Source organism: Oryx dammah, unplaced genomic scaffold (genome assembly GCF_014754425.2).
Source record: "Oryx dammah isolate SB20612 unplaced genomic scaffold, SCBI_Odam_1.1 HiC_scaffold_18, whole genome shotgun sequence".
NCBI classification, from domain to species: domain Eukaryota; kingdom Metazoa; phylum Chordata; class Mammalia; order Artiodactyla; family Bovidae; genus Oryx; species Oryx dammah.
Genome location: NW_024070202.1, coordinates 107,188,077 through 107,215,805, shown reverse-complemented (window position 1 = coordinate 107,215,805; position 27,729 = coordinate 107,188,077). Strand labels below are relative to the sequence as shown.

Genomic DNA, 27,729 nt, shown 5'->3' with positions numbered 1-27,729 from the left:
GGGACAAAAGAGGATGAAATGGTTGGATGGCATCACTGAGCAAATTCAGGGAGGTAGTGAAGGATGGGGAAGCCTGGTGTGCTGCAGTTCTTGGGGTCGCAAAGAGTTGGATACGACTTAGTGACTGAACAATAATATCTTTTGGACTTACAAATAGTATCTTGAGTACTGAAAGGAGAAGGGAGAAATAAAAGGGGATAAACAGGGAAAGGCGGGGGCAGGAATGGGAGGAGAGTGCTCAGAAGGAGACCAGGAGTCCACAGGGGATGGAGGAAAAGCTGAGGCATTCACTTACATAGGGGTGCATGTGGATGGGGGTTTGCAGGCCAGGAAAGCCATCAGCTATTTGCTGTTTATCATGTAAGGAGCAGGTAGGCCACTGTGGGACTTGGTTTACTTATATTATCTCACTTAATCCTCCCATCAACTGAAATGAGATCAATGCTGTGGTGTCTGCTTTATATGAAAAAAACCGAGACATAGGTAAATTTGTCAAGCTAACAGGTGGCTAAATTGCAAAGCAAAACTAACCTTTACCTTCTCCAGACGCCAAGTTCTTTTCTTCAGCATTTGGTAGTTTGTTAGGAATCCTAGGTGTGTAACAGCATTAATTTTCTCCTACCAATACAAAGCCCATTCCATACCCTTCCCTACATGAAACTGGGTGTGTTCCTCCAAATATCTTCATGGGAAAAACCACACTATCACCCCAATAAAAGGAAACCTTCCACATACAGCTACATATGACTAGGAGAGATCAAAATCAAAGCTAGGGTTCACCAAAACTGTTTCCAACCAGGTGATATCGTTAAACAATCGCAAACTTTCAGCAAACCATTATTCAAACCAAGCTGCTCAAGGACTTAGAATTTTGAGTAATCTGTCAGACCCTTACGGGATGGAGTTATAGACACTTTTCTGATGAAGGGACTTGTTTTAGTAAATCATATATAGACATATGGAGTATCCTGGGCCATTCAGAGAGGGAGTTTTCAATCACTGCTCAGCATAACAATTATGAAGCCTTCATTCTAGCAGATAAAGCCCCTCGACCCATGCTCCCATCATCTCCAAGTCATTCAGTGAATTTCTTCGGTTCTCTGTCTTCTCTTGCCTGGCAAGCAAGTAAATAAACTCAGGGTTTTTTTCTCTACATTTTCAGTGGGTTTTGCTTTATTTGGTGACACAGCTGATTACCCTTTCCCATCTTGATTATGGAGTCAGGCTTCCAAAATGTTTGCTCTTTTCTAAATTGTCAGCTTTCAAGAACAATCAAGCATTGAAACATATATATTACCATATGTAAAATAGATAGCCAGTGGGAATTTGCTGTATGATGCAAGGAACCCTAATCTGGTGCTCTGTGACAACCTAGAGGGGTGGAATGGGGTGGGAGATAGGAGGGAGGTTCAAAAGAGAGGGGATATATGTATACCTGTGGCTGACTCGTATTGATATATGGCATAAACCATCATAATATTGTAAAGCAATTATCCTCCAATTAAAAAGTAAAAGTATTATGACAAGTGGAAAAAAAGAGAACAATCCAGAAGCTTGAATTTCCAATACACATTATCCTAATTGTAAATGTCTAAGGCAATTCAGGGATATCTCAGTTCTAAGTCTCTAAGAGCCTGGCCTTCAATCTTGTCAGAATTATATCCTAATGACAATCATCTCTGAGTTGAAGCTGATACTTTAATAAGGATTACATTAACTCAAAGCAACTCCCAAGGAGTAACTTTTCCTGTGCTTACTTCTTACAGAAATCACAGAAGTATACCATCTGTGAAAGAGAGAAACAAAACTACTGGTTATAAATTGCTTTAATGGTGGGACAATGTCCTAGAAGAAAACGGCACCTGCTCAGCACCCTCGCTGATAAACATGTGGAACACCTGCTACACGATGGCAGCTCTTCCAGTGCAAGTCATATTTCAGTTTTCTTATTCATAATTTCCAAGTTCCGCAAATGGGCAAGCCAACGCTATCTGCACTGAGACAGGACGTTCATTCCTTAAGCAAACACTTGCCAAGAATCTACTACAAGTAGGGTCCTGGGCGAGGCTGAGGGATGAAAATGTGCCTAAGACGTAGAAGTTATTACCCTCAAGAAGACTAGGAGACCTCAGTCAGGAGGAGAAGCCTAAGGATCTCCATAAAAGTGTCCTACATCTATGACAGAGGTATACCCTCAGTGCTGAGAGAACACACAGTAGTAGCTAACACTGAGGTCGGGAAATGTTTGAGAGAGGAATACATAATTGAGCTGGGTCTTAAAGAACAAGCAGGATTTGGCTAGATGGGGGATACACTGGAAGGAGGTCTTCCTCGGTGGAGAGAAGATCATGTGCAATGTATTGATTGAAGGCAGGAAGAGAAGAGGGTGGCAGAGGATGAGACGGTTGGATGGCATCATTGACTTGATGGACATGAGTTGAGCAAACTCTGGGAGATGGTGAAGGACAGGGAAGCCTGGCATGTTGCAGTCCATGGAGTCACAAAGAGCTGGACATGAATTATTGACCAAACAACAACACACTGAGGATGAGAGAGTTTGGATGCGAACAAGATTTGGCAAATTGTTTTGATTTACTGAAAATGGGTAGGGTGAGGGTTGGGGCCATCATGAGGTCAGCTTGTAAAGGACTGGGTACGCTAAACTAAGGAGTCTGAACTTGACTTTGTAGGCAGGGGAGAACTAACTGAAATTTATAAGGTAGTTTGTGAGCACTTTCAGCCAATATGGAGTAAAAGACAGCATCAGATCTACCCTACCATCTTAAACAAGTTAAAAACTATACAACATCTATGAGACAATGACTTTCAGGCACTGAACAACAGCAAATGCAGAACAGTCATTCCTGAGAAATGAGAAATAAATGAACTGAGCCCTACAATTACCCCAGTTATTGCTTGGAGGAAATTCTAGGGCCGGCTGAGGATACAGGACTGAGAATTCAGGGAATTCACAGGATGGAGTACCGGAAAGGAAGTCCTACACGGAGCGGAGAGAGCTGCATTGGGAGGAGAATACTGCAGAAGAGACGCAAAGATCTCCAACGGATTCCCCTCAAGTGCCCACTGGAGCACTGATCACTGCACGTGCGTGGGGAAATTACCTTGGCTGGGAAAAGAACCAGTGAGAAGGCAAAACAATCTTGGAGCTCACACAGTGCCAGGGATAGTCTGTAGTCCTGTAAGCCAGAGTGGAAGAACCCTTCAAGTACTCAGAAGGCTACTGCCTTTGAAGTAGGGAAAGTCAGTCTTAGATTGAACGCTTCTCAGGTTCTATGTAATGTAACTTAGAAATGAGTCCTGAAAAGATTAAGGTGTTTGCAAATAACACAGAGCAAAGCTCAAGAATAAACATAATATGTGTGTGTTTGTGTGTGTATGTATACACACACAGATCTTGTTGTATACATAGGAGATACAGATATAAATGTATCTATTTATATACACATCTCCTATATATACAACAAGGTAAAATGTCTGACATCTAATACATTTTCAGATATTCAAAGAAGCAAGAAAATATGACCCATCATTAGGACAAAAGCATATTGATAGAAACAGACTCAACAACAGTAGACAAGAACGTTCAGTGATTACATTCATAATTACATTCCATACAAGATAATTACATAATTATATTCCATCCAAGAATGCAAAGGACAATGTGTGTATGTTAAGTAGAAACATGGAGGACATGAAATCCAAATCAAACTTCTAGAGACAGAAAAAAATCAATGTCTCAGATGACAAATAAATTGAATGGAATTAATTATAGATACTGAAGGTTAGAAAACTTTAAGGCATAGAAATAGAAACTCTCCAAAATGACACACAGAGAAGAAATGGCCTGCTAAAAGAGAAAAGCAGCATATTCAGCATCAGTGAACCATAAGACAATTTCAAAAGGCTAAGTATAACTTGTGTCCTCAAAGGAGGGATGAGAAGAAGAGACAGAAGAACTATTTGAAGAAATAATGGATGAAAAATCCAATTTGCTGGAAACTAAGAATGCACTAATCCAAGAAGTGAAATGAACCCTCAGCACAAGACACATTAAAAAAAAATCTACACTAAGGTACGTGAGAATCAATCTGCAAAGCCAGTAATCAAGAGAAAAATCTTAAAATCCACTAAAGGCATAGAGGCAGAGGAACACATTGATAGCAGGCTTCTCTTCAGGAACAATACAAGGCAAAAGACAGGGGACCCATATCTTTAAAGTACCAAAAGTCTCCAAAGAAGACATACAGATGACCAATAAACACGAGAAGATGTCCAGTGTCACTCATTATTAGAGGAATGCTCACACCAGTCAGAATGGTCATCATTAAAATATCTACAAACAATAAATGCTGGAAAGGATGTGGAGAAAAGGGAACTCTCCTGCACTGTTGATGGAAATGGAAATTGGTACATCTCTGTGGAGAACAGTATGGTGATTTCTTAAAAAACTAGGAATAAATCTACCATATGACCCAGGAATCCCACTACTGAGCATATATCCTGAGAAAACCACAACTCTAAAAGATACATGTACTCCAGTGTTCATTGCAGCAATATTTACAATAGCCAGGACATGGAAGTGACCTAGTTGTCCACGGACAGATGAATGGATAAAGAAGCTGTGGTACATTCTACAATGGGCTATTACTCAGCCATAAAAAGGAACAAATTTGAGTCAGTTATAGTGAACTGGATGAACCTAAAGCCTCTCATACAGAGTAAGGCAAGTCAGAAAGAGAAAAAAGTCATAAAGAGAAAACCAGGCATATGTATGGAATCTAGAAAAATGGTCCTGATGAGCCTAGCGGAGACACAGTGGGGGAAGGTGGGGGGGTGAATTGAGAGAGCAGCATTGACATATACACCCTATGACGTGTAAAGCAGTGGGAAGTCGCTAAATAACACAGGGAGCCCACCTGGCACTCTGATGACATGGAGGGAGGGGAGGCAGGCTCAGGAGAAGGAAATATATATGTGTGCGTGCATATACATACAATTATGACTGATTTGTATTGTTGTATGGGAGAAACCAACACAAAACTGTAAAGCCATTTTCCACCAAGTAAAATTTTAAAATAAAAATTAAAAAAATATAAAGTACCAAAAGGAAGAACAACTGTCAGCCTAAAACTCTACACCCAGTTTTCAAAAATAAAGGTAAAACAAGGACTATTCAGACATATAAATCCACCATCAGATTTATACCACTGAGAAATAGTAAGAAATTTACCATTGAAATGGTAAGAAATTTCTTTCTTACCAGAAATGGTAAAGGAATTTCTTTAACATGGAAAATTATCCTAGATGGAAATTCATTCTTTCCAAATAAATGCTTACTAATGGTAAACATGTAAGTAAACATAAAATAGTATTTTTTTTTAATTTTTATTTTTTAATTGAAGGATAATTGCTTTACAGAATTTTGTTGTTTTCTGCCAAATATCAACATGAATCGGCCATAGGTATATACATATGTCCCCTCCCTCGTGAACCTCCCTCCCATCTCTCTCCCCATCCCACCCCTCTAGGTTGTTACGGAGCCCCTGTTTGAGTTCCCTGATCATTTGGCAAATTCCCATTGACTATTTTACATATGGCAATGTAACTTTCCATGTTACTCTCTCCATACATCTCACCCTCCCCTTCCTCTCCCACCTGGTGTCCAAAAGTCTGTTCTCTATGTCTATTTCTAAATAAATTCATCAGTACCATCTTTCTAGATTCTGTATATATGTGTTACGATATGATATTTTCTTTTTAAAGTATTTTTTAAAAATCACTAACTGTTGAAAGCAAAAAATAGTAACAATGTATTATATGTTTTATTACATGTAGAAGAGAAAGGTTTGACAATAGTGGAAATTGAGAGAAAACAGAAATACACTGTTGCAAGGCTCTTATATTTTTTGTGAAATGGCATAATTTCACTTGAAGGTAAGCTTCAGTGATAGTTAGACATGTACCCACAAAGTCCTAAAGCCATCACTAAAAAAAGTCAAAAAATGTTATAAATCAATGTTATTATTCATAAGCCAACAAATGAGATAAAACTGAATCATTTAAACACTTAATTACTCAAAAATGACACTTACTCCCTCCTGAGAAATCTGTATACAGGTCAAGAAGCAATAGTTAAAACCGGACATGGAACAACAGACTGGTTCCAAATTGGGAAAGGAGTATGTCAAGGCTGTATAATGTCACGCTGCTTATTTAACATATATGCAGAGTACATCATGAGAAATGCCAGGCTGGATGAAGCGCAAGCTGGAATCAAGATTGCCGGGAGAACTATCAGATGCTGCTGCTGCTGCTGCTGCTAAGTCGCTTCAGTCGTGTCCGACTCTGTGCAATCCCACAGATGGCAGCCCACCAAGCTCCTCTGTCCCTGGGGTTCTCCAGGCAAGAATACTGGAGTGGGTTGCCATTTCCGTCTCCAATGCATGCATGCATGCTAAGTTGCTGCAGTCGTGTCCAACTCTGTGCGACCCTATGGACAGCAGCCCACCAGGCTCCTCTGTCCACATGATTCTCCAGGCAAGAATACTGGAGTGGGTTGCCATTTCCTTCTCTGCAGATATGCAGATGACATCACCCTTATGGCAGAAAGCGAAGATGAACTGAGAAGCCTCTTGATGAAAGTGAAAGAGGAGAGTGAAAAAGTTGGCTTAAAACTCAACATTCAGAAAACTAAGATCATGGCATCCAGTCCCATCACTTCAAGGCAAATAGATGGGGAAAAAATGCAAACACTGACAGACTATTTTAGAGGGCTCCAAAATCACTGTGGACCGTCACTGCAGCCATGAAATTAAAAGACACTTGCTCCTTGGAATAAAAGCTATGACTAACCTAGACAGGATTTTAAAAAGCAGAAACATTACTTTGCCAACAAAAGTCTGTCTAGTCAAAGCTATGGTTTTTCCAGTAGTCATGTATGGATGTGAGAGTTGGACTATAAAGAAAGCTGAGCACCAAAGAATTGATGCTTTTGAACCGTGGTACTGCAGAAAACTCTTGAGAGTCCTTTGGACTGCAAGGAGATCAAAACAGTCAATGCTAAAGGAAATCAGTCCTGAATATTCATTGGAAGGACTGATGCTGAAGCTGAAGCTCCAATACTTTGGCCACCCGATGCAAAGAACTGACTCATTGGAAAGGACCCTGATGCTGGGCAAGATTGAAGGCAGAAGGAGGAGGGGATGACAGAGGATGAGATGGTTGGACGGCATCACCAACTCGATGGACATGAGTTTGAACAAGCTGCAGCATTTGGTGACGGACAGGAAAGCCTGGTGTGCTGCAGTCCATGGGGTCACAAAGAGTTGGACATTGACTGAGAGACTGAACTGAACTCAAAAATAAGGCATAAAAAGATATGATAATGGAAAACAATAGCAAGAAGGTAGTTCTAAACCCAACCATATTAATAATCATTATTTGTGAATGATACATTGTATAAGTGGACTAAACATCTTAAAAATTAAGGCAGAGGCTGTCATAGAAAAACAAGATCCACCTACATGTGGTCTATAAAAAACCCATTCTAAATATAAAGTTGCTTGCGTCTTTTTCTGAAGACTGAAGAAGCCCTAACAAGCTGTAGCTCTGGCTTTTGCTTTCTCTCTGAAAAGCCATGGCCTCTGATGAATATGGACTTTACCAAAGAGGCATGCCAAGTCTTGCTGCGTTCCTTACAACAAGCACTAAAATGCCACATATTACCCCTAGGTTCTGGTTTCCTCAGTTCTCAAAATGGCCAACACTTTCAGGAAGCTTTCCAATTTAATGGCCTTATTAAATCTTATTATAGATCAGGTTATGAATTACCAGAAACTGCAATTTGTACCATGAATCTGATAATCTTTTTCTCCCTTCCAACTAAAAAAAAAAAAAAAAAAAACCAACAAAACCCCATATTTTTATTCATCCATTCATCTGTCTTCCCAGGTGGTGCTAGTGGTAAAGAATCCGCCTGCCAATACAGGAGATTCAACTTGGGTTTGATTGCTGAGTTGGCAAGATCCCCTGGAGGAGAAAATGCAATCCACTCCAGCATTTTTGCCTGAAAAATTCCATGGACAAAGGAACGTGGTGGGGTACAGTCCATGGACTGCAAAAGAGTCAGACCCGACTGAGCATGTGAGAGAGCGCGCACACACACACACTAATTAGCCAAACACACACACTCGTTAGCCAAACAGCTAACACGCATAAGTCAGCCACCATGCCAGGGCCGTTGTTTACATAGATTTATACCGGCAAAACAAACCACTAGTTTCAGCACCCAGGGAGCTCAAGATACTGTAGAGGAGACAGTCTGTAAACTAAAGTATAATTACATATTGGGTTAAGAATAGTAATAAAAACAGGGAAAATATTAGGAGGTAGGTGTTAGGTCAATAATGTGGCCAAAGGACTCTGTATGGAGAAACAACACTTAAGCCAAGACCTGGGTAGGAATCAGCCATAAAAACCACCAAGAGGGTTTGCAGGCATGGGAACAGGATATGTAAAGACCTTGAGACAGAAAAATGTATTATGTCTAAGATGCTTGAAGGACCTGAGATGAAGCAGGAGCCAGATCATGCGGGCTTTGGTAAGATATTTTTATTTTCCTCCCAGTACAATAAAAAGTCATCAAAGTATATAAACAGCAGAGTCACATATGGCAATTTTCATGTTAAGACTGTCTCCCTAGCCAGTCTGTGGAGGATGGATTATAGTGAGATAGGATTAGAGACAGGAGATGCATGTAGGAAGCTGTCACTAAAGAACAGGCCCAAGAGGAGAGGGGCTTGGATTGGTGATGATGGAGAGAAGTTAAAAGCTTTGAGATGCAAAGTTAAGGGCTTTGGAGGTTGAATGGTCACAGCTCATACGTAAGCTGTGAGGGAGAGCACCGAATCAAGGATGATTCCAACTGGGTGACTGATAAAAAGAGGGGGAGGCTTGGGGGTGTTACGGGTTTTCGGGCAGGAATCAGAAGTTCCGTTTGAAAATAAGGTTAAGCTTGAAAAGTCTGAAAGCCACAGTGCTTGCCCTTGCTGGTGAGCCCAAACCAAATGGGCCTTGGAGAGCATATCTGAGAGTTCAGATCAGAAATTGTATCTCCCAACTAAAGAAGATAGATCTAACATCATCTTCTTGTTGCTTTTGTTCAGCTGCTCAGCTGTGTCTGACTCTTTTTGACCCCCATGGACCAGGCTTCTCTGTCTTCCACTATCTCCCTGAGTTTGCTCAAATTCACGTCCATATTGTCTGGTGCATCTCTGATTCCAAATATGTCTTTCCCCGTCTCTGTTGCTTTTTGCTCCCTCTCTTTGGAACTCTGCATGACACAGCCTAAATGAATGCCAGGCGGCCCAGGCAAGGCCCACGTTCCCTTGTATCAATTTAATAACACATGCAGTGCCTCAGTTACAAGACAGAGATGATCAGAAGTCTTTTTGCAAGCTTAAAACGGGGTCTAGCAGCCCATCCTGTTCTACTGGCCCCTTGTCATTCCAACAAAGTTTGTGACAGGTTTTGCTGGCCTAATTATTTCTCGGGTAATCAATCTAGTCTTCTATCACTTCATCTCTCTGTCCTACTTAGACTAATATTTCACCATCCCCTCCAGCAGGCAAAAGAAGTTGCTGGTAGCTTCTAACCTACACTAGTGATCCTGCTCTTGATTGATATCAAGCAAAAGGAGACATTTAAACACAAGGGCAGGTAATCTTCAATTCCAAAGATCTGGAATTGTCACTCTAATGTTAGTGGAACTTAAAGCTTGGTGCCCTAAGCACAGAGGAACCTGCTGACTGTGATGTGACCTCACCTTTCACATGATTAACTGGCTCTGGAGGGGGTGGGTAACCAGGTCACAGGAGACCATGAAGGCATCAAAGCCCAGGAGGACACGAGTCCATGTCCTGAAAGCAAAAAAAGAATAGTAACAAACTCACTCTGGCCAGAAGGCAGAGTTCTCTTTCCGTACCCTGAGGGCTCCTGGCAGAGCACCTTCTCCTGGGGGCCATGACCCTATACCTGGACATCAGAGAAATAATTGTAGTTTCACAGGAAGTGTTAAGAAATCATACAGAAAGATCCCATATTTCTTTGCCCCAGTGGTAATATCCTGCATTAACTACAGTATAAAATCACACCAGGAAACTGATATTGGTACAATCCACAGACCTTACTCAGATTTCATCAGTTTTTACACAGACTTATTTGCATGTATATGTATATATACTTGGGGCTTCCCTCGTAGCTCAGTTGGTAAAGAATCTGCCTGAAATATAGGAGACCTGGGTTGGATTCCTGGGTCGGGAAGATCCCTTGGAGAAGGAAATGGCAACCCTTTCCAGTATTCTTGCCTGGACTTGGCTTCCCCAGTGGCTCAGACAGTAAAGAATCTGCCTACAAAGTGGGAGACCTGAGTTCGATCCCTGGATCAGGAAGATCCCCTGGAGAAGGAAATGGCAACCCATTCCAGTATTCTTGCCTCGAGAGTCCCATATATATTTGACCCTTGAACAACGCAGAGATCAGTGGTAATTCTCTGCACAGTGGAAAATCCATGCACAATTTATAATCAGCCTCTGTATCTGTGGCTTTTCCCTATGTGAGGTTCCACATCTGCTAATACACTATGGACCATGTAATTCGACAGTATTATTTTTTTAAAAAATCTGCACATTTACGAACTTGTGCAGTCGAAACTCATGCTGTTCCAGGGTCAACTCTGTTTTAGTGTGTGTCAGTCACTCAGTCGGGTCCGACTCTTTGTGACCCCATGGACTGTAGCCTGTCAGGCTCCTCCATCCATAGGATTCTCCAGGCAAGGATACTGGAGTGGGTTGCCATTCCCTTTTCCAGGGGATCTTCCCAAACCTGGGATCGAACCCGGGTCTCCTGCATTGCAGGCAGATTCTTTGCCACCTGAGCCCCCAGGGAAGCCCCCAACCCCGTTTAGTTCTATGCCATTTTATCTCAGTGTAGACTCATGCAACCACCACCACGGTCGGGATTCAGAACAGCTCCATCAGCGCTGCTCCTCTGCCCAGGTACAGCCACCTCCCTCCCTCCTCTGCTCTCTAACTCCTGGTGAAGGTGATCAATTTCTGGTCAGTGAACAATTACTGATCCTTGTGTGCAAGCCGCCATGCCAAGCCCAGGAGGATCTTGACATAGATATAAATGAAATAAACAGGAAAGCCCAGTGGTTACGAGTACAGGCGGGAACCAGACTAACCGGGTTCAGCTCTTGGGTGTGCCGCTTACCAGCTCTGTGACTTTTGGCAAAGCACATAAGCTCTCTATGTCAGTTTCTTCGTGATAAAATGGGGCTAATGACAGAACCTTCTGGGGTTGTGGAAATTCAGGGAGCTGATATTTGTAGAGCAGGTAGGAAGCGCCTGGTGTGAACAGATGTTTATTAAGGCGTAAGAACTCAGCGGCTGGTAGAGAATTCACAGACTTCTCCTCTGGTGAGCCCGGGTTAGGTGGTGTAACACATCGTTGAGAACGGGGCACAGCGAGAGCACGCAGGAAGGAGCAGTTCCTTCTGGCGCTGGAAAGCCAAGACAGGCTTCCCAGGAAAGAGAATACGCGTGGTGGGCTTTGAAGTGTGAGTAAGACTTTGCCAGAAGTAAAAAGGGACTGGACGTTTCAGGCCTATAAACAATGTGATCTGTGGCCCTGAAGCATGAGAAGGCGAGGGCCATCCAGGGCGAGGTTGAGAGGGTTAGAACCAGAGGAGACTCGAGGAGACAGGAGTCGGGGGGTAGGTCGGGAGAGACAGAAGGGAGACACAGATGCAGCCTGAGGGAAGGTCGGGGCCAGCTTTTGAGGCGAGTTCGAATGCCAGACTCTAGTGAGCACCCAGCTTTGCAATCCTGGAGAGGGGCAGAAGAGAGCAGAAAGGAAACCGTCTGCCTGTAAAACAGAGGTGCATAGGGAGGGGATTCAGGTGGAAGGGAAAACACTTTGCAAATTACAAAAACACAAGCCATGGTGATATGAGTTGTTGTTCAGTCACTAACTCATGTCTGACTCTTTGCAGCCCCATGGACTGTAGCCTGCCAGGCTCCTCGGTCCATGGCATTTCCCAGGCAAGAATACTGGAGTGTGTTGCCACTCCCTTCTCCAGGGGACCTTTCCGACCCAGGGATCAAACCTGCATCTCTTGCACTTGTAGGTGGGTTTTTTTTGTTTGTTTGTTTTTACCATCTGAGCCACCTGGGAAGCCCCTTATTATGAACACAGCCTAGTTAAAAACGAGCAGCAGCAACCACACTGCTTAGACAAACTCGCTATTCTTGTTAGATGCAGAAAACCTTGAGAGTCTGGGGCATGGGGATTAGAAGTGATCAGGAGCATTCATGCCAGAACCTGTTTGCTCACTGCCGGGGCGGGTTCTGCTCTAAGCCAGGTGTTCCCAATGCCCATCACCAGCAACCTCCAAGCAGCCTTTCCTGGGGTTTCCCAAGCAAAGCAGCTCCGCAGAGACTCTAGCAGCCCCCAGTGCCTCCCCCGGTGGCGGCCACCCTCAGCTTTGTCGCAGTGAGCCCGAGGCATCCATCTGATTGTCCAGCCACATGCCTGCTTCAGGTTCAGGACATCCTGTTTCCCTTTGCCCTCCTCTGCCTTGGGCGGTGCTGTCCTCCTGGTTGCTTCCTGGGGCCCTGACCTCCCGTGTTTGCAGGGACTGTGAGCTCCTGACCCAGGGCCTGTTCACATTTCTGCCTTTCACAACTGCGCTCTTGCCTCTGGTGCCAGGACTTCCAGTGACCTGTTGCCCTGTACTCCTGTGGAGGCATGGAGGCCAAGAATGAATTACCCTGTGTTTCTGCTTTGAAAATGTTTCTCAGTCAACTGCCTTCTACTAGTTATTTTCCTCATTATAGAGAAGGAGGGAGGAAGGACAGATAATGCTTATTTCACGTGTTTAAACTAACTGTGGGAGAAGGAAATGGCAACCCACTCCAGTGTTCTTGCCTGGAGAATCTCAGGGACAGAGGAGCCTGGTGGGCTGCCGTCTATGGGGTGACACAGAGTCGGACATGACTGACGTGACTTAGCAGCAGCAGCAGATTAACTGTATGGTTAACTCCACATAAACTAAAAAAAAAAAAAGATTAATTATATTCTTTAGTAGCATCAGACCTCTTCTTTTTTGATGTCATTCTACCAAGGAGAAGAAAAGAGGTTGGAATAAATGGCTCTTCCTAAAAGGATACAGGAGGTGGTTTACAGTTTGGCTCTGAAAACTAAGGACAACCCCCTCCCCTACCCCTAAAGGAAACCCTTCCATCTAAACGAGGTTTCGTACATGAACTTGCCTAAAGATCACGACGATGCCTTATACCAAGAATTAGAAATAAATATTTCCAAGTACCCCAAAATAGAAGTTTTTGCCCTCCCAATAAAGAGCAGTCCCCTTTCTCTGCCTTCTTCCCTTGAAGCTTCTCTGTGAAAGATAGAACTCATCACAGCATATATTATAAAAACACTCCCTCTCAACCGAACACATCAAGACACACCCCCAGGCCTTCTTAGACTAAATTCACGTACAGTAACTAAATCAAATATTCCTGTAAATTAACAAACAAAACCGTACCATTTTTGAAAAGCCATAAAACAACAAGGCAAGAATATTATTGAAGGAAAAATGGAAAGAAGAAAGAGAACTTTAATTTCCCGAATGTCATAGCCCAAGCCTAACAAATTCAATCACTTACGTATTTAGAAAATGCCAACATCTTCTTCCTTCGATCTGTATTTTCACTTTTGGCCAAAGAATTATTAATAAAATCACAAACTCTAAAAAAAAGAGAGAGAAAATGCCAACATCTTCAATTCCCTAAGCCTCAGAGCAAACCCTTTTATACAATTAGACCTCATATTTTTCCAAGTTTTGTGCAAGGGTGGCAGCCAGTCTATGGGTAATTCAGTCTTTGCTCTTCTGACCTTCACCCAGGCAGAGGGCAACCAGAGGGAAAATATAACATAAATGATGGCAGGGAAGGATGATTTATTCTTAATTTAATGAGATAGGATAGCCTAATATTAAGAGATTAATTCTGCACTACAGCAGACACCCACCTCAGTAAAGGACAAAAGGTCCTTCCCCCACAAAGACCCCACACCACCCACTTTCCCCACTCCCATCCCCAGGATGGTTTCAGTTGACTTTGTTTTTGCAGATCTACTGAATGTCTCAAACTCTAATGTGAATAAGAATCACCTGAGAGGCAGACTTTATTTTGGGGGGCTCTAAAATCACTGCAGATGGTGACTGCAGCCATGAAATTAAAAGACGCTTACTCCTTGGAAGAAAAGTTATGACCAACCTAGATAGTATATTCAAAAGCAGAGACATTACTTTGCCAACTAAGGGCCGTCTGTCTAGTCAAGGCTATGGCTTTTCCAGTGGTCATGTATGGATGTGAGAGTTGGACTGTGAAGAAGGCTGAGCGCTGAAGAATTGATGCTTTTGAACTGTGGTGTTGGAGAAGACTCTTGAGAATCCCTTGGACTGCAAGGAGATGCAACCAGTCCATTCTGAAGGAGATCAGCCCTGGGATTTCTTTGGAAGGACTGATTTTGAAGCTGAAACTCCAGTACTTTGGCCACCTCATGCAAAGAGTTGACTCATTGGAAAAGATTCTGATGCTGGGAGGGATTGGGGGCAGGAGGAGAAGGGGACGACAGAGGATGAGATGGCTGGATGGCATCACTGACTCGATGGATGTGAGTCTGAGTGAACTCCGGGAGGCCTGGCATGCTGCGATTCATGGGGTCGCCAAGAGTCAGACACAACTGAGCGACTGAACTGAACTGAGAGGCTTGTTACACTTTCTAGATGCCTCTCTGGACCGACCAATTAAAACATCTGGGAATGGGGCCTGGAAGCTCCATTTTAAACAAATTCCCAAAGAAATTCTGATCCAAGGGGTTTCAGCAAAGGCTCCTTGAAAAACGCAAGGTCAAAAGAGACGATAAAGTTGGGACACGTGGGTGTGGGTGTGTGCAGCAGGCGAGCTGAGGCTTCAGAGAAAAGGACCAGACCTCGGAGGTCTCCTCTCCCGGTCAGGGAGCTTGGATTTTATCACACAGGCGGGCGGGGGTCACCGGAGAGTTTAAGCAGGGCTGTGGCACAGTAGCAATGCCTCTCCCTTAACCTTCAGCTCGCAGATCTGTGTTACCCGCTCCATGAAGGCCTTTCCTGACCCCGCCCCCAATCCGAGCGCAGCAGAGCCTCCTGCTCCTCTGTGAATCCTTCTAACCCACCACTGCCCTCCCTGTGGAATGGACACTGTTTCTTCCCTTGTGTCCTTGTTCTAATCCCCTCTCCGCCAGTAAGCTTCTGCACCAGGCCTGGCAGACAGTGTCCTATAAAAGTTTAATCAGGCAGACTACTGTATTCCATTTACCACCATGTCACCAAACAGCGACTTTTCACAAACAAAGCCACTTAGCTGCCCTCTCTTTCTTGCTCACATGGCCCGGATTTCTAGCTGAAACTGGTCCCAAACTCTAAACTGCTTATTTACCTGAGGATATTGCTCTTACCGGAGTCGGAATGAAACACCAGAGGGCCTGGAATTTTGATCATGTTATCACAAAATTAACTCGCTCATATGTCTATAATTTAGAACGGCCAGCCTTCCAAAGTTCACATGTATATTCAAGCACCTCAAAAGAATTTAAGGCACAGAAAAAAACATACCAACAGGTGATTACAGCCTGAAAGCACGCGCTGTCCAGAGTCTTTTCAATCCTAAAAGCAAAACACCTGGATTCGGTCCTGGACGGCCCCCCACCCCCACCCCCAAGCACCTGTTTCAATTTGGCCATCACCTCCCACTCAAGCACAGATGGGAGGACGACGCCATGAGAATTTTAAATTCTTAAATTCTTTTATAAAGAAGGCAAGAAACGTTTGGTGAACGAAGAGTCACAAAGATCGCGCCTGTAGGATCTTTGTTCTGTGTCCTCCGCCCATTTTCGGCGAGTAAAAGTGGTCTCAAGCGGGTGAAAACTGAGACCAAAACTTTGAGCAGCACACAGGCCTCCCCGCTTACCTGTGGCTTCCGGGGCTCCTGCAACTGTGTCCATCCGAGACATGTGGACTTCGCCGTGTGGCCTGGCTTCTTCTAGCTCGGGGCTCTAGGGAAACTTCCAATCGGCACGGGGTCTTGGGGGCTTAGGCTTGGGGGAACCTCAGTGGAGCAGTGGTTTGGGGCTCCCAGGATAAGTGTCTCCCTAAGTCGCCTGCCCCGGTTCCCAAGGCGCAAGCAGCCACCGGAGCCCAGTGCCAAGGCGGGCCTTGGGAGTTGGTGGGCGCTGGTGACCGCTGCAGCCTCCTGGAGGCGGGCTGTCGCCCACGCCCCGCGTGCACCGACCCCCAGCCCCAGGGAGCGGCCGCACCCGCCCCTCTCGGCCGCGGCGGGGGCGGGCAGCTGCGTGGCCCCCGGGCCTCGCGCCCTCCCGGGCGGGCCTCGCGGACGCACACCTGCCCGCGCGCGAGGCTTCTTTAGGCGGCGGGCAGGCGGGCGGCCCCGTGCAGGAGTCCAGGCCATGGAGCCCACCCGGGAGCGCGGCCCGGAGTTGCGGGGTGAGTGCGCGGGAGCCCGGGGGCCCAGCGGCCAGGCCTCTAGAGCTCGGGAGGGTCGGGGCTGGGAACTGAGGGGGATTTGAGGGGGTGTTGCGGGCCAGGGAGCCCGCCCCACAGCACCCTTCCGTTTTGGGGTTCTGATCTCGCTACACGCAGAGAAGGAAAGCAGGGTTGAGGCTCTGCTGTTCTAGGTTCCAAGACCCATCACCTTTCTTACCAGGGCCTATCACCCTGATTTGTTCTTCAGTTGCTCAGTCGTGTCCGACTCTGCAACCCCATGAACTGTAGCCCACCAGGCTCTTCGGTCCATGGAATTCTCCAGGGAAGAATACTCTAGGCAAAGGAGTGCCATTCCCTTCTCCAGTGGGTCTTCCTGACTCAGGGTTGGAACCGGGTCTCTTGCATTGGCAGGCGCATTCTTTACCGCTGAGCCACTTTAGGAAAGCTATCACTCTGATCCATTGCCTTTGGTGACCACCTACTATGTACCAGGTTTGCTAGGCTCCAGTGCTCCAAAATTACTGTAAAAGCAGTGTGTCCCTTCTTCTGCATTTCCCCATCCGGCCTCTCGGCTTAGTTATGGAGTAGAAGCCTGCAAACCCTGGTCACCAGCTTGTATACTAGGGAACAATCTGACAAAGCACCTTAGTTTGTGACCTACATCTTTCTTTACATGTTTTTAGAAAGCTGTTCCTTAAGCTAGTCAATCTCATGCAACTTTCATTAAAAACAAAATAAAACAGAAAAACTCGCTCTTGGAAACTTCCCTGATGGTCCAGAGGTTAAGACTTGGCGCTTCCAATGCAGGGGGCCTGGGTAGACCCTAGTGGAGGAACCAAGATCCCACATGCTGTGGGGGCCAAAACAAAACACCAGTGAGCATCCACTTAAAGATATTCAAAAAATTTTTTTAAAAATTCCAGTTTTGTAAGAAATAACACAGCAGCTCCTTGACCTGAGAGAGTTCTGGAGGTTATGAATAAGCTGGGAGGGAAATGAGGGGCAGGTTGGTGACCCTCGGAAGGGCTCCATCTAGTGAACAAGAGCCCTGCGCTGTGAGTTTGGGCAAGTCACTGAACTCTGCCATCCGCCTTTCTTCATCTGTTAGAGGGAGAGATGCCTATGCCTTCCTCACCAGGATTAAATATAGACTGGACTGATCTCTGAAAGGTGCTTAGCACCATGCCCAGGACCTGGTAAACTCCTGATCAATCAGTCATAGCTCAGAAAAGGACAGACAAGCTGGAGGCTGAGTGATGGGAATGTTCAGTGCCCGTCAGGTCACCTGTAAAACGGGGGCTGGCCTGGGCTCCAGGCCCTTGGCTGAGGTCCTGCTTTGCAAGGAGGGGATGAGGGTGTGTATAGGAGTGAGGAGGGTCACTGAGGAGAGAGCCAGTTCTGTGGGAGATGAGGGTAGACATTCTTGTTAGCTCCCCTTTGATGTTCTTGTCTGGGCCCCCGGACACCACTCAGTCCTGCCGTGTCCCTGCTCAGCCCTGACGCTGTGTCCGGAGCAGGACCAGGATCCAGTCTGATCAGCTGCAGAGTCTCCGTCTCAAACTCACAATCCAGGTGTCTGGGAGAAAACTGGGAACTCCCAGGGAGTAAGTTCCTCCGAAATTAGGATCGCTCCCCCACCATCTAGGTTCATGAGCTCAGACCCCTCACGGTAGCATCTGCGTGCTTTCGCTTTTCCAAGCTGCGTATGTACCTATGTGTTAGTAGCTCAGTCGTATCTGACTCTTTGTTACCCCATGGACTGTAGCCTGCCAGGCTTCTCTGTCCATGGAATTCTCCAGGCAAGAAGGATTCCCTCATGTGATCCTCACAGTAGCCGAGTCAGGAAGGCATGCCTGGAACTGTTACCGCGTTTGCTAAGTAGACAAGTGAAAGCTTAAGGTCAAACAGGACACCAGCTGCAGACCAGGGAGCGGCACGTTCCCCTGGGCCAGGCTCTTCCTTCTCCTGGGCTGAGGTTGGGGTGCTGGTTCTCCACAGGCCAAGGGGGTGGAGGCAAGTCCCCTGCTGCCAGGCTGGAGGAGGACGAGGAAGCCCTGCAGAGGTCAGCCCCCTACACTCAGGACGCCCCAGGCAAGGTCGTGCCTCTTTCCTGCACCATCTCTGGGGAGAAGCTGCCATCAGAGGCCCCTGGGGAAGGGGCTGGGGCTGGGAGAGCCTGCCAGAGCCCCAGCCCAGGGGCTCTCCACAAAGACAGGAGCCTGGCCTCGCCTAGACCCCAGCCTCAGGGGCAAGGGCCTCCCTTCCCGGGGACAGAGGGGAGGCCGGGGAAGAGGCTCTACTCTCCAGCCGCCGGCGAGCAGAAGAAGCCTAGGGATGTGGGTCCGGCCTCGACGGCATCTCCCAGCAGCGCTAACCCGGCCCGGGCCACGTACAACCCGGTGCCTTGTGGGTTAGGCCGGGGGTCCTGCCATGTGGCCAACCTCCTCAACACACTGGCCCAGAACAACCAAAACCTGGAGAAGGAGAAGAGGTCCCCGGAAGTGACCTGCCAGGTCCGGAAGAAGACCCGCACCCTGTACCGCTCGGGTGAGTCCCTGAGGTGAGAGGAACCCGAGGGACCTGGTGTCAATCTCTGGGAACGTGGCCCCAGGAGACGGGAGTGCAGTTAGCTTATGCGTCACCTTGGCTGGGACGTCTCTTGACCTATGCAGGGCCATGACTTCTGACCCTCAGAGGGAAAGGTTGCGTTTTCTTATCGGAACATGGAAGAAATGGGAAAGTTGCCACCAGGCAGCTCCATGCCACAAAGCCCAAGCCAGGGGAGGCCCCAGCCCACTGGGGGAACTTAGGCACCAGGCTGTGGGAGGCCCTTGGGCTGGGGACAGTGGTCCCGGCCTGGAAGGCGTGTTTTTCTCCTCTGCTTCCTCATCACTGGTGTTCATCCTCAAAGCCAGTGTTTTCTTCTTCCAGACCAGCTGGAGGAGCTAGAAAGGCTCTTCCAAGACGACCACTATCCAGATAGCGATAAGCGCCGGGAGATCGCCCAGACGGTGGGGGTCACCCCCCAGCGCATCATGGTAAAGGGCGCTGACTCCCCTGATCTGGGGGTGGAGGGGAGCCCACATGCCGGGAATCTGGGGGAGCTTAGCAAGTACTCGGCAGCTCCCCAACAGGGGCTGGAGCGAGGCCTCAGCCAGGGCTGTGTTTTTGCCTGTTTCCACCCGGCCGCAGCCTTAGATGACGCAGGGAGGTGACTCAGACCCCATCTAGATGAACCCTTCATACCAGTCTGAGTGGTGCAGGGACCTCCTCGGTCACAGTCATCATGGGCCAGCAGGCCCGAGCCTCAGGCTCTGCCCTGTTCTTCAAGCTCTTCAGGTGTCTCTTCCTCTACAGGTGTGGTTCCAGAATCGCCGGGCCAAGTGGCGAAAAATGAATGGGAAGGAGAATAAGGATGCACCTGCTGGTCCCGCCCTTACCCCAGCCCCCGCCCCCGCCCTTACCCCAGCCCCCGCCAGCAACCAGTGCAGGTAAGACTTTCTCCTCTTCCTGGCCCCTCCCCATGGGCAGGACGTGGGGTCTAAGCTGGGATCCTGGGGTCTAGAAGGGGGAAGGTGCTGGAAGGCTGGGCATAATGGGGCATGTGTGTGTGAGTCGCTTAGCCAAGTTCACCTCTCTGCAACCCCACGGACTGTAACCTACCAGGCTCCTCTATCCATGGGATGTCCCAGGCAAGAATACTGGAACGGAAGGCCATTCCCTTCTCAGGGGCTTTTCCCAACCCAGGGATCAAACCCAGGTCTCCCACATCTCATGTGGCTTCTTTATGGTCCGAGCCAGAGTTGTTGGCTGATATTTAGAGGGATTTGGACCAGGTGGGATTGGGACTTGCCAGTGCCTCGTAGGGAGACAGAGCTTGAATGTGTGGGTCCCTTTCCCTACATGGAAGCCCCGGTCATAGACCAGGGACCCCTTGACCTGCAGTCTCTGATCTGTCTGCCTCCAGCTCTGTGGCTGAGCTGCCACCTACCGAGTCCACGATCCTGGAGCCTGGGACCCTCCCTCAGGATTCCCTTCCAGGTGGGCCGACCCCCTTCTGAGGGTTGTCTGGGGAAGACGGCAAAGTCAAAGGGCTCTTTCTTGGAAGACCTGGGAGCGGCCAGAGCTCTCCACGGTTTTGTTCAGTGGGGCCCCTTTGGGGGGCCCAGGCCTCTTGCACTCTAACCCCCTCCAGCACTGCCAAGGCTGTGTCCCCTCCCCACTGTCTTTACTCTCACAACCCCCATGGACTTCTGTTCCCAGAGCCGTCCATGCTGCTGAAGTCTGATCAGACTCTGGGCCCAAACCTGCAGAATGAGGGCCCCCAGAGAAGGCCTGTGACACCTCCACTCTTCAGCCCCCCACCTGTCCGAAGAGCCAACCTTCCCTTTCCCCTCGGCCCTGTGCACGCCCCCCAGCTAATGCTGGATACCCTGAGCAGTGACAGCAGCCACAAGGATGGCCCTTGTGGGTTGTGGGGAACAAGGTACTTGTCCGCCACTTCACGGGGGCTGTACTGAGCTATCCTGGGGGAGGCACAGAAGGAGGAAAGATGGATGGAGCTTGGGAGTGGAGAGGGTAACTGAGAGATGGGGTTTCCCTGCCCGCCAAGACAAGAATACTGGAGTGGGTTGCAATTCCATCCTCTAGGGGATCTTCCCGACCCAGGGATCGAACCTGGGTCTCCTGCATTGCAGACGGATTCTTTACCATCTGAGCCACCAAGGAAGCCCCAAGAGAAGCAAGGAGTTAGTAAATGTAGTGAGAGTTAAAGGGTGAGGGGATGGGGAGGGGAAGGATCGGGACATCACAGCTGTAGAGGAGAAGAGGGTGAGAAGCTGGAGCAGGAAGAGGAGGAGGCCGCAGGCCTGGGGTTTGTGGAGAGGTGGGGGGGAAGGGCGTGGTAGGAATGAAACCGTCGGAGCCTCAGGAAGTTCTCCTCTGTCCCCACAGCATCACTCCACCCCCTGCCTGCTCATACTTAGAGGATCTGGAGCCCCAGGAGTACCAACCCAGCAGTAGCCAGCCAGGACCATTCTCCTTCTCCCAGGCGCCACAGACCCAGTTCTTCCAACACCCGCAGCCCCAGTTTCCATACCTGCACCCCTTCCCCTTGCCCAGCTCGCTGACTCCGCCGCTGCCCGAAGACCCTCTCTTTGCCTTGTCCAGTGGCCCTGGCGGGGGCTCATCCCAGGGCTGTTTCCCAGGCCCTCCATCGGGGCCCGTCCTGCTGCAGCCACTGGCCGGGAACGTGGGTGAGTCGGGGCTGGAAGAGAAGCCCCCCCCACAGTGTTTGAGGAGGGTGAGAGGGGAGAGAACCCCAGGACGGGGGCTGTCTTGGTGAAGCTCTTCGTCCTCCAGTTTCCTGGAAGTTTCAGAGCAGAGTAAGAGAGAGCTTTGTGTATGTGTTAGTTGCTTAGTTGTGTCCGACTCTTTGCTACCCCAGAGACTGTAGCCCACCAGGCCTCTCTGTCCATGGGATTCTCCAGGCAAGAACACTGGAGTAGGTTACCATTTCTGTCTCCAAAAGGAACTATAGAAAGAAAGAAAATGAAGTCGCTCAGTCATGTCCGACTCTTTGCGACCCCATAGACTGTAGCCTACCAGGCTCCTCTATTCATGGAATTTTCCAGGCAAGAGTACTGGAGTGGCTTGCCATTTTCTTCTCCAAGAGAGAGAGCTTTGGAGGGAGGCAGAGCCAAGCATGGAGTCCAGCTCAGTCGTCACGAGTTCTCCTGAGCTTCCTGGATTCTGAAGTGGGAATACCATTCCCATCTCCTTGAGGGCTTTGTGAGCACTAGGAATGACGGGCGTGAAACACTCGGTGCAGAGTAGATGGCAGCTGATGGGAGTGTCCGAGGGGCCACCTGGACCCCGGATATCCTGGAGTCACCGCCCTAGGAGACTCAGAAGAAGAAGGGGGAGAAGACTCTGGTTCCTGGGCTCCTCTGGCACGTGTGAGGGGGCACCCAGACTGCAGTGTGCTCTGTGTCACTGTGCCCCAACCCCAGGCCCTTGAGACATGGGGGGTGGGCGCCTGGTCCTGAGGGGAGGCCCACTCTGGGGTCCTGGCCCGTGTCTCTGTGGAGCAGGGAGGGGCTCTGTCGCCGAGACCACGCTGGGGCCCCTTCATGCCACGCGCTCTGTGCTTGGCCCCACAGGTGCGGTACCCTGGGCCGACCCCTGCCTGCCAGACTTGCCGTTCCCCAGCGCCTTCTGTCTGCAGGCTCTGGGAGGCCCCCCTGGAGGGGACAGCTGCTTCCTGGACCTGTTTGCCGCCTCCTACACGCAGGCTTCGGGAAGGCCGCCTTCCCCGGGCCTCACCCAGATGCCCGAGAGCACCCCACCTGCAGCGGGAAGACCCCCGCTTGGCCAGGCCCAGGAGGAACCACCGGCCGCCCCAGGGGAGCGGCCCCCGGCCCCCATAGAAGAAGACAAGAGTAGCCATGGCCCCTAGTCGTGGAGCAAGAACCAAGAGGCCATCCTGCCGGAGACGGCTGGAGCAGCCCGGAGGAGACGGGGCTCGAAGTTGAAGGAGAGACTGGACTCCAGGGCTCATTTTGCCAAATACTGATTTGAGAAGGAGGAGGACTGGCCCACCCGTCCTTCCCCACACCTCCGGATGGTGGTCGTGGAGAAATGGAGTGGGGCTGTGTCGCCTCTGATGGTTCCGTCCGTTTATGTTGTTTGCTCTCCTTGCTCCACAGATGAGCCAGTGGCCATCATAAGCAGTAAACTGTGTCCTCTTGGGTTTCTCTCTCTGTAGTCACGTGTTTCTCTTCTGGAAAGGGGCCTGGTCTCATTCTCACCACCTTAAATGCCTCTTTTCAAGAGAATATGAGCTTGCACATGCTCCTTATAACAGTGGTGCCCATGGAACAGGATAAAAAATCCAGAAATAAATTCATGTATGACAAAGGGGGTGAGGATGTACAATGGAGAAAAGACAGTCTCTTCAATAAGCGGCTCCTGTAAAACTGGACAGCTACATTAAAAAGAATGACATGAAAACATTCTCTAACAACATAGACAAAAATAAAATGGATTAAAGACTTAAATGTAAGGCTAGACATTATAAAACTCTTAGAGGGAAACAGGCAGAACACTCTAATATAAATTACCGCAATATTTTTTGAATCCACCTTCTAGAGTAATGAAAATAAAAACAAACAAATGGAACCTAATTAAACTCAACTTTTGCACAGAAACACAAACCATAAATAAAATGAAAAAAAAAAGACCAACCCACAGAATGGGAGAAAATATTTGCAAATGAAGCCACTGACAAGGGATTAATCTCCAAAATATACAAACAGCTCATGCAGCTCAATATATTAAAAAAAAAAAATTAGAAAATGAGAACAAGATCTAAATAGTTTTCCAAAAAACACATACAGATGGCCAACAGGTATAAGTAAAGATGGTCAACACTGTTAATTGTTAGAGAAATGCAAGTTGAAACTACAATGAGATATCACTCACACCAGCCAGAATGTCTATCATCGAAAAATCCACGAACACAATAAAAGTGGAGAGGGTGTGGAGAAAAGGGAACTCTCTATACTGTTTGGTGAGAAGGTAAATTGGTACAGCCACTATGGAGAACCGTATGGAGGTTCCTGAAAAACTAAAGCTAGAACTACCATACGATCCAGGATTCCCAGTCCTGGGCACATATCCAGAGGAAACCATAATGTGAAGAGATATATGCACCCCAATAATCACTGTAGTTGTTTACAATAGCCAAGATGTGGAAGAAACCTAAATGTCCATTATTGAGCTTGTTAAGGTAGTTTGGAGTCCTTACATAAATTAGCCACATTTTTGCAATTTGGGTCTCTCTGTTTAGTATGTTTTATGAGTTTTATAATCAAGTCATTTATTATTAGTAAGCAAGATACAAGCTGGTTTTAGAAAAGGCAGAGGAACCAGAGATCAAATTGCCAACATCCGCTGGATCATTAAAAAAGCAAGAGAGTTCCAGGAAAACATCTATTTCTGCTTTATTGACTATGCCAAAGCCTTTGACTGTGTGGATCAAAATCAACTGTGGAAAATTCTGAAAGAGATGGGAATACCAGACCACCTGACCTGCCTCTTGAGAAATCTGTATGCAGGTCAGGAAGCAACAACTGGACATGGAACAACAGACTGGTTCCAAATAGGAAAAGGAGTACATCAAGGCTGTATATTGTCATCCTGCTTATTGAACTTCTATGCAGAGTACATCATGAGAAACGCTGGGTGGGAAGAAGCACAAGCTGGAATCATGATTGCCGGGAGAAATATCAATAACCTCAAATATGCAGATGACACGACCCTTATGGCAGAAAGTGAAGAGGAACTAAAAAGCCTCTTGATGAAAGTGAAAGAGGAGAGTGAAAAAGTTGGCTTAAAGCTCAACATTCAGAAAACAAAGATCATGGCATCTGGTCCCATTGCTTCATGCCAAATAGATGGGGAAACAGTGGAAACAGTGTCAGGCTTTATTTTTGGGGGCTCCAAAATCACTGCAGATGGTGACTGCAGTCACGAAATTAAAAGATGCTTACTCCTTGGAAGAAAAGTTATGACCAACCTAGATAGCATATTCAAAAGCAGAGACATTACTTTGCCAACAAAGGTCCGTCTAGTCAAGGCTATGATTTTTCCAGTGGTCATGTATGGATGTGAGAGTTGGACTGTGAAGAAGGCTGAACACCAAAGAATTGATGCTTTTGAACTGTGATGTTGGAGAAGACTCTTGAGAGTCCCTTGGACTGCAAAGAGATCCAACCAGTCCATTCTGAAGGAGATCAGCCCTGGGATTTCTTTAGAAGGAATGATGCTAAAGCTGAAACTCCAATACTTTGGCCACCTCATGCAAAGAGTTGACTCATTGGAAAAGACTCTGATGCTGGGAGGGATTGGGGGCAGGAGGAGAAGGGGACGACAGAGGATGAGATGACTGGATGGCATTACTGACTCGATGGACGTGAGTCTGAGTGAACTCCGGGAGATGGTGATGGACAGGGAGGCCTGGTGTGCAAAGAGGGTCACGGGGTTGCAAAGAGTCAGACACGACTGAGCGACTGAACTGAACTGAACTGAAGCAAGATACAAATAAATATGGAACATTTTGACCTAACTCTTTGAAAATATTAATAAGCATTTTTTTTTTTGAGTACAGAGTTAAACTAGCTAAAATCTTCCTTAACTCTGTTACTGTCCAGGGCTATCCTTTGCCATATCTAGGATTTTGGGGAAAAAATCTTTGCTGTATGAATCACTAAAATTAATAGCACCCTAATAATTTAACATTCTTGGAAACCTAGCAACATTAATTAGTTTGGCATGAGTCATTCATAAGGAACACCTATTGTCTTTTATGATTATTTTTAATCTAAATGTTCATAAACTATCTTTCAATAATCTCTTCTAGCAATTTATGAAAATATTGCATTAAATTAATTCTCCGTTAGTCTCTACAAATAATCTCTTTGAAAATTAGGATGATTGCTCTCTTAAATTTTAGGCAGCCTCTCCTGTTCTGCTCTGCAAAAAATATAGAACTGTTTAAATCAGCTATAAGCATCTTGTTTGGGTTTTAAGACAATCTTGTGTTTTTTGTCCAATCCTTTTCATTTCTAGAATGTTATCCTTCTGGAGAAGACTGGCTAAAGTGAGAGTCATTTGTTTTTGCTTTCTCTGAATTCCATGTTTACCTTACAATGCCTACCTCAAGAAGCATACTTATTTTTTTCCTTTCTCCCTGTCCCAAGTTTGGTTGTTTTATTATTACCATTGTTGGTCTTAATGTTAGTATTGATTCTTAGCATGGTTTGCAGCACGGAGTTTCTTCTGAACTCTTTGAACACTGTGAGATAATATCCTTAAAATTCCAGGATGTGCTTCCTTTTAACTTTTACATCTTTTTAGCTCTTGACCTTTTAGATAACTTCTTTCATTCTTTGTTATAATTATCTGTGATTACACAGAACATCATAGTTCCACATTCCTCTGAGCCATCCCCACTTGGAAGGCTCTTGAGCAAGTTAGCTCTAGCTTTTGTTTTGGATTTGGTGAGAGTGAGTGAGCTGACACTATATGCTGGAGCTCCAGGGCCAGGCACCTCCTCCTTAGATTTGCAGGACACGCACATATTAGTCATGTGGGGCTTCCCTGGTGCCTTAGTGGTAAAGGATCTCCACTGCAGGAGAGGAGAGTTCTATCCCTGGGCCAGGAAAATCCCCTGGAGAAGGAAATGGCAACACACCTTAGTATTCAGCTCAGTTCAGTCCTCAGTCTTATCCGACTCTTTGTGACCCCATGGATTACAGCACACCAGGCTTCCCTGTCCATCACCAACTCCCAGAGCTTGCTCAAACTCCTATCCATCAAGTCAGTGATGCCATCCAACCATCTCATCCTCTGGCGTCCCCTTCTCCTCCCACCTTCAATCTTTCCCAGTAGCAGGGTCTTTCCCAAGGAGTCAGTTCTTCACATCTGGTGGCCAAAGTATTGGAGCTTCAGCTTCAGCATCAGTCCTTCTAATGAATGTTCAGGACTGATTTCCTTTAGGATTGACTGGTTGGATCTCCTTGCAGTCCAAGGAACTCTCAAGAGTCTTCTTCAACACTACAGTTCAAAAGCATCAATTCTTCAGCGCTCAGCTTTCTTTATGTTCCAACTCTCACATCCATACGTGACTAATGAAGTACTCCACTATTCTTGCGTGGGAAATCCCATGGACAGAGTAGAGTCTGATGGGCCTTAGGGGTTGCAAAGAGTTGGACGAAACTTAGCCACTAAACAACCACCCTCCCCCATCACCAACTCTCCCCCACCATCACCAACCCTCCCCCCAATCCCCTATTCTCTGGATCTGATTACCCTCCAACAGTGCAGTCTCAGAGTGTGCAGCTGGCTGGAACAGAATCCTTCCTTGTAGACGCCAGAATAAAACTCTGCTATGCCTCAAGGTCTTCCCTGGTGGCTCACAGGTTAAAGCATCTGCCTGTGATGTGGGAAACCTGGGTTTGATCCCGGGGTCAGGAAGATCCCCTGGAGAAGGAAATGGCAACCCACTCCAGTATTCTTGCCTGGAGAATCCCATGGAC

At 47.2% G+C, this 27,729-nt stretch overlaps 1 protein-coding gene across 1 annotated transcript in view; it reads left to right on the top strand.

Moving 5' to 3' along the window:
- Positions 1 to 23,087, top strand: part of NOBOX (NOBOX oogenesis homeobox) — a 34,406-nt gene extending 11,319 nt beyond the window's left edge. Inside the window, exons 3-10 of the mRNA XM_040259920.1 lie at positions 16,174 to 16,630; positions 18,629 to 19,177; positions 19,562 to 19,668; positions 19,988 to 20,121; positions 20,598 to 20,671; positions 20,894 to 21,116; positions 21,584 to 21,885; positions 22,792 to 23,087. Coding sequence (XP_040115854.1) covers positions 16,174 to 16,630; positions 18,629 to 19,177; positions 19,562 to 19,668; positions 19,988 to 20,121; positions 20,598 to 20,671; positions 20,894 to 21,116; positions 21,584 to 21,885; positions 22,792 to 23,087 — 2,142 coding nt within the window. The remainder of the gene's footprint in view (positions 1 to 16,173; positions 16,631 to 18,628; positions 19,178 to 19,561; positions 19,669 to 19,987; positions 20,122 to 20,597; positions 20,672 to 20,893; positions 21,117 to 21,583; positions 21,886 to 22,791) is intronic.
- The last annotated feature ends 4,642 nt before the right edge of the window (positions 23,088 to 27,729 follow it).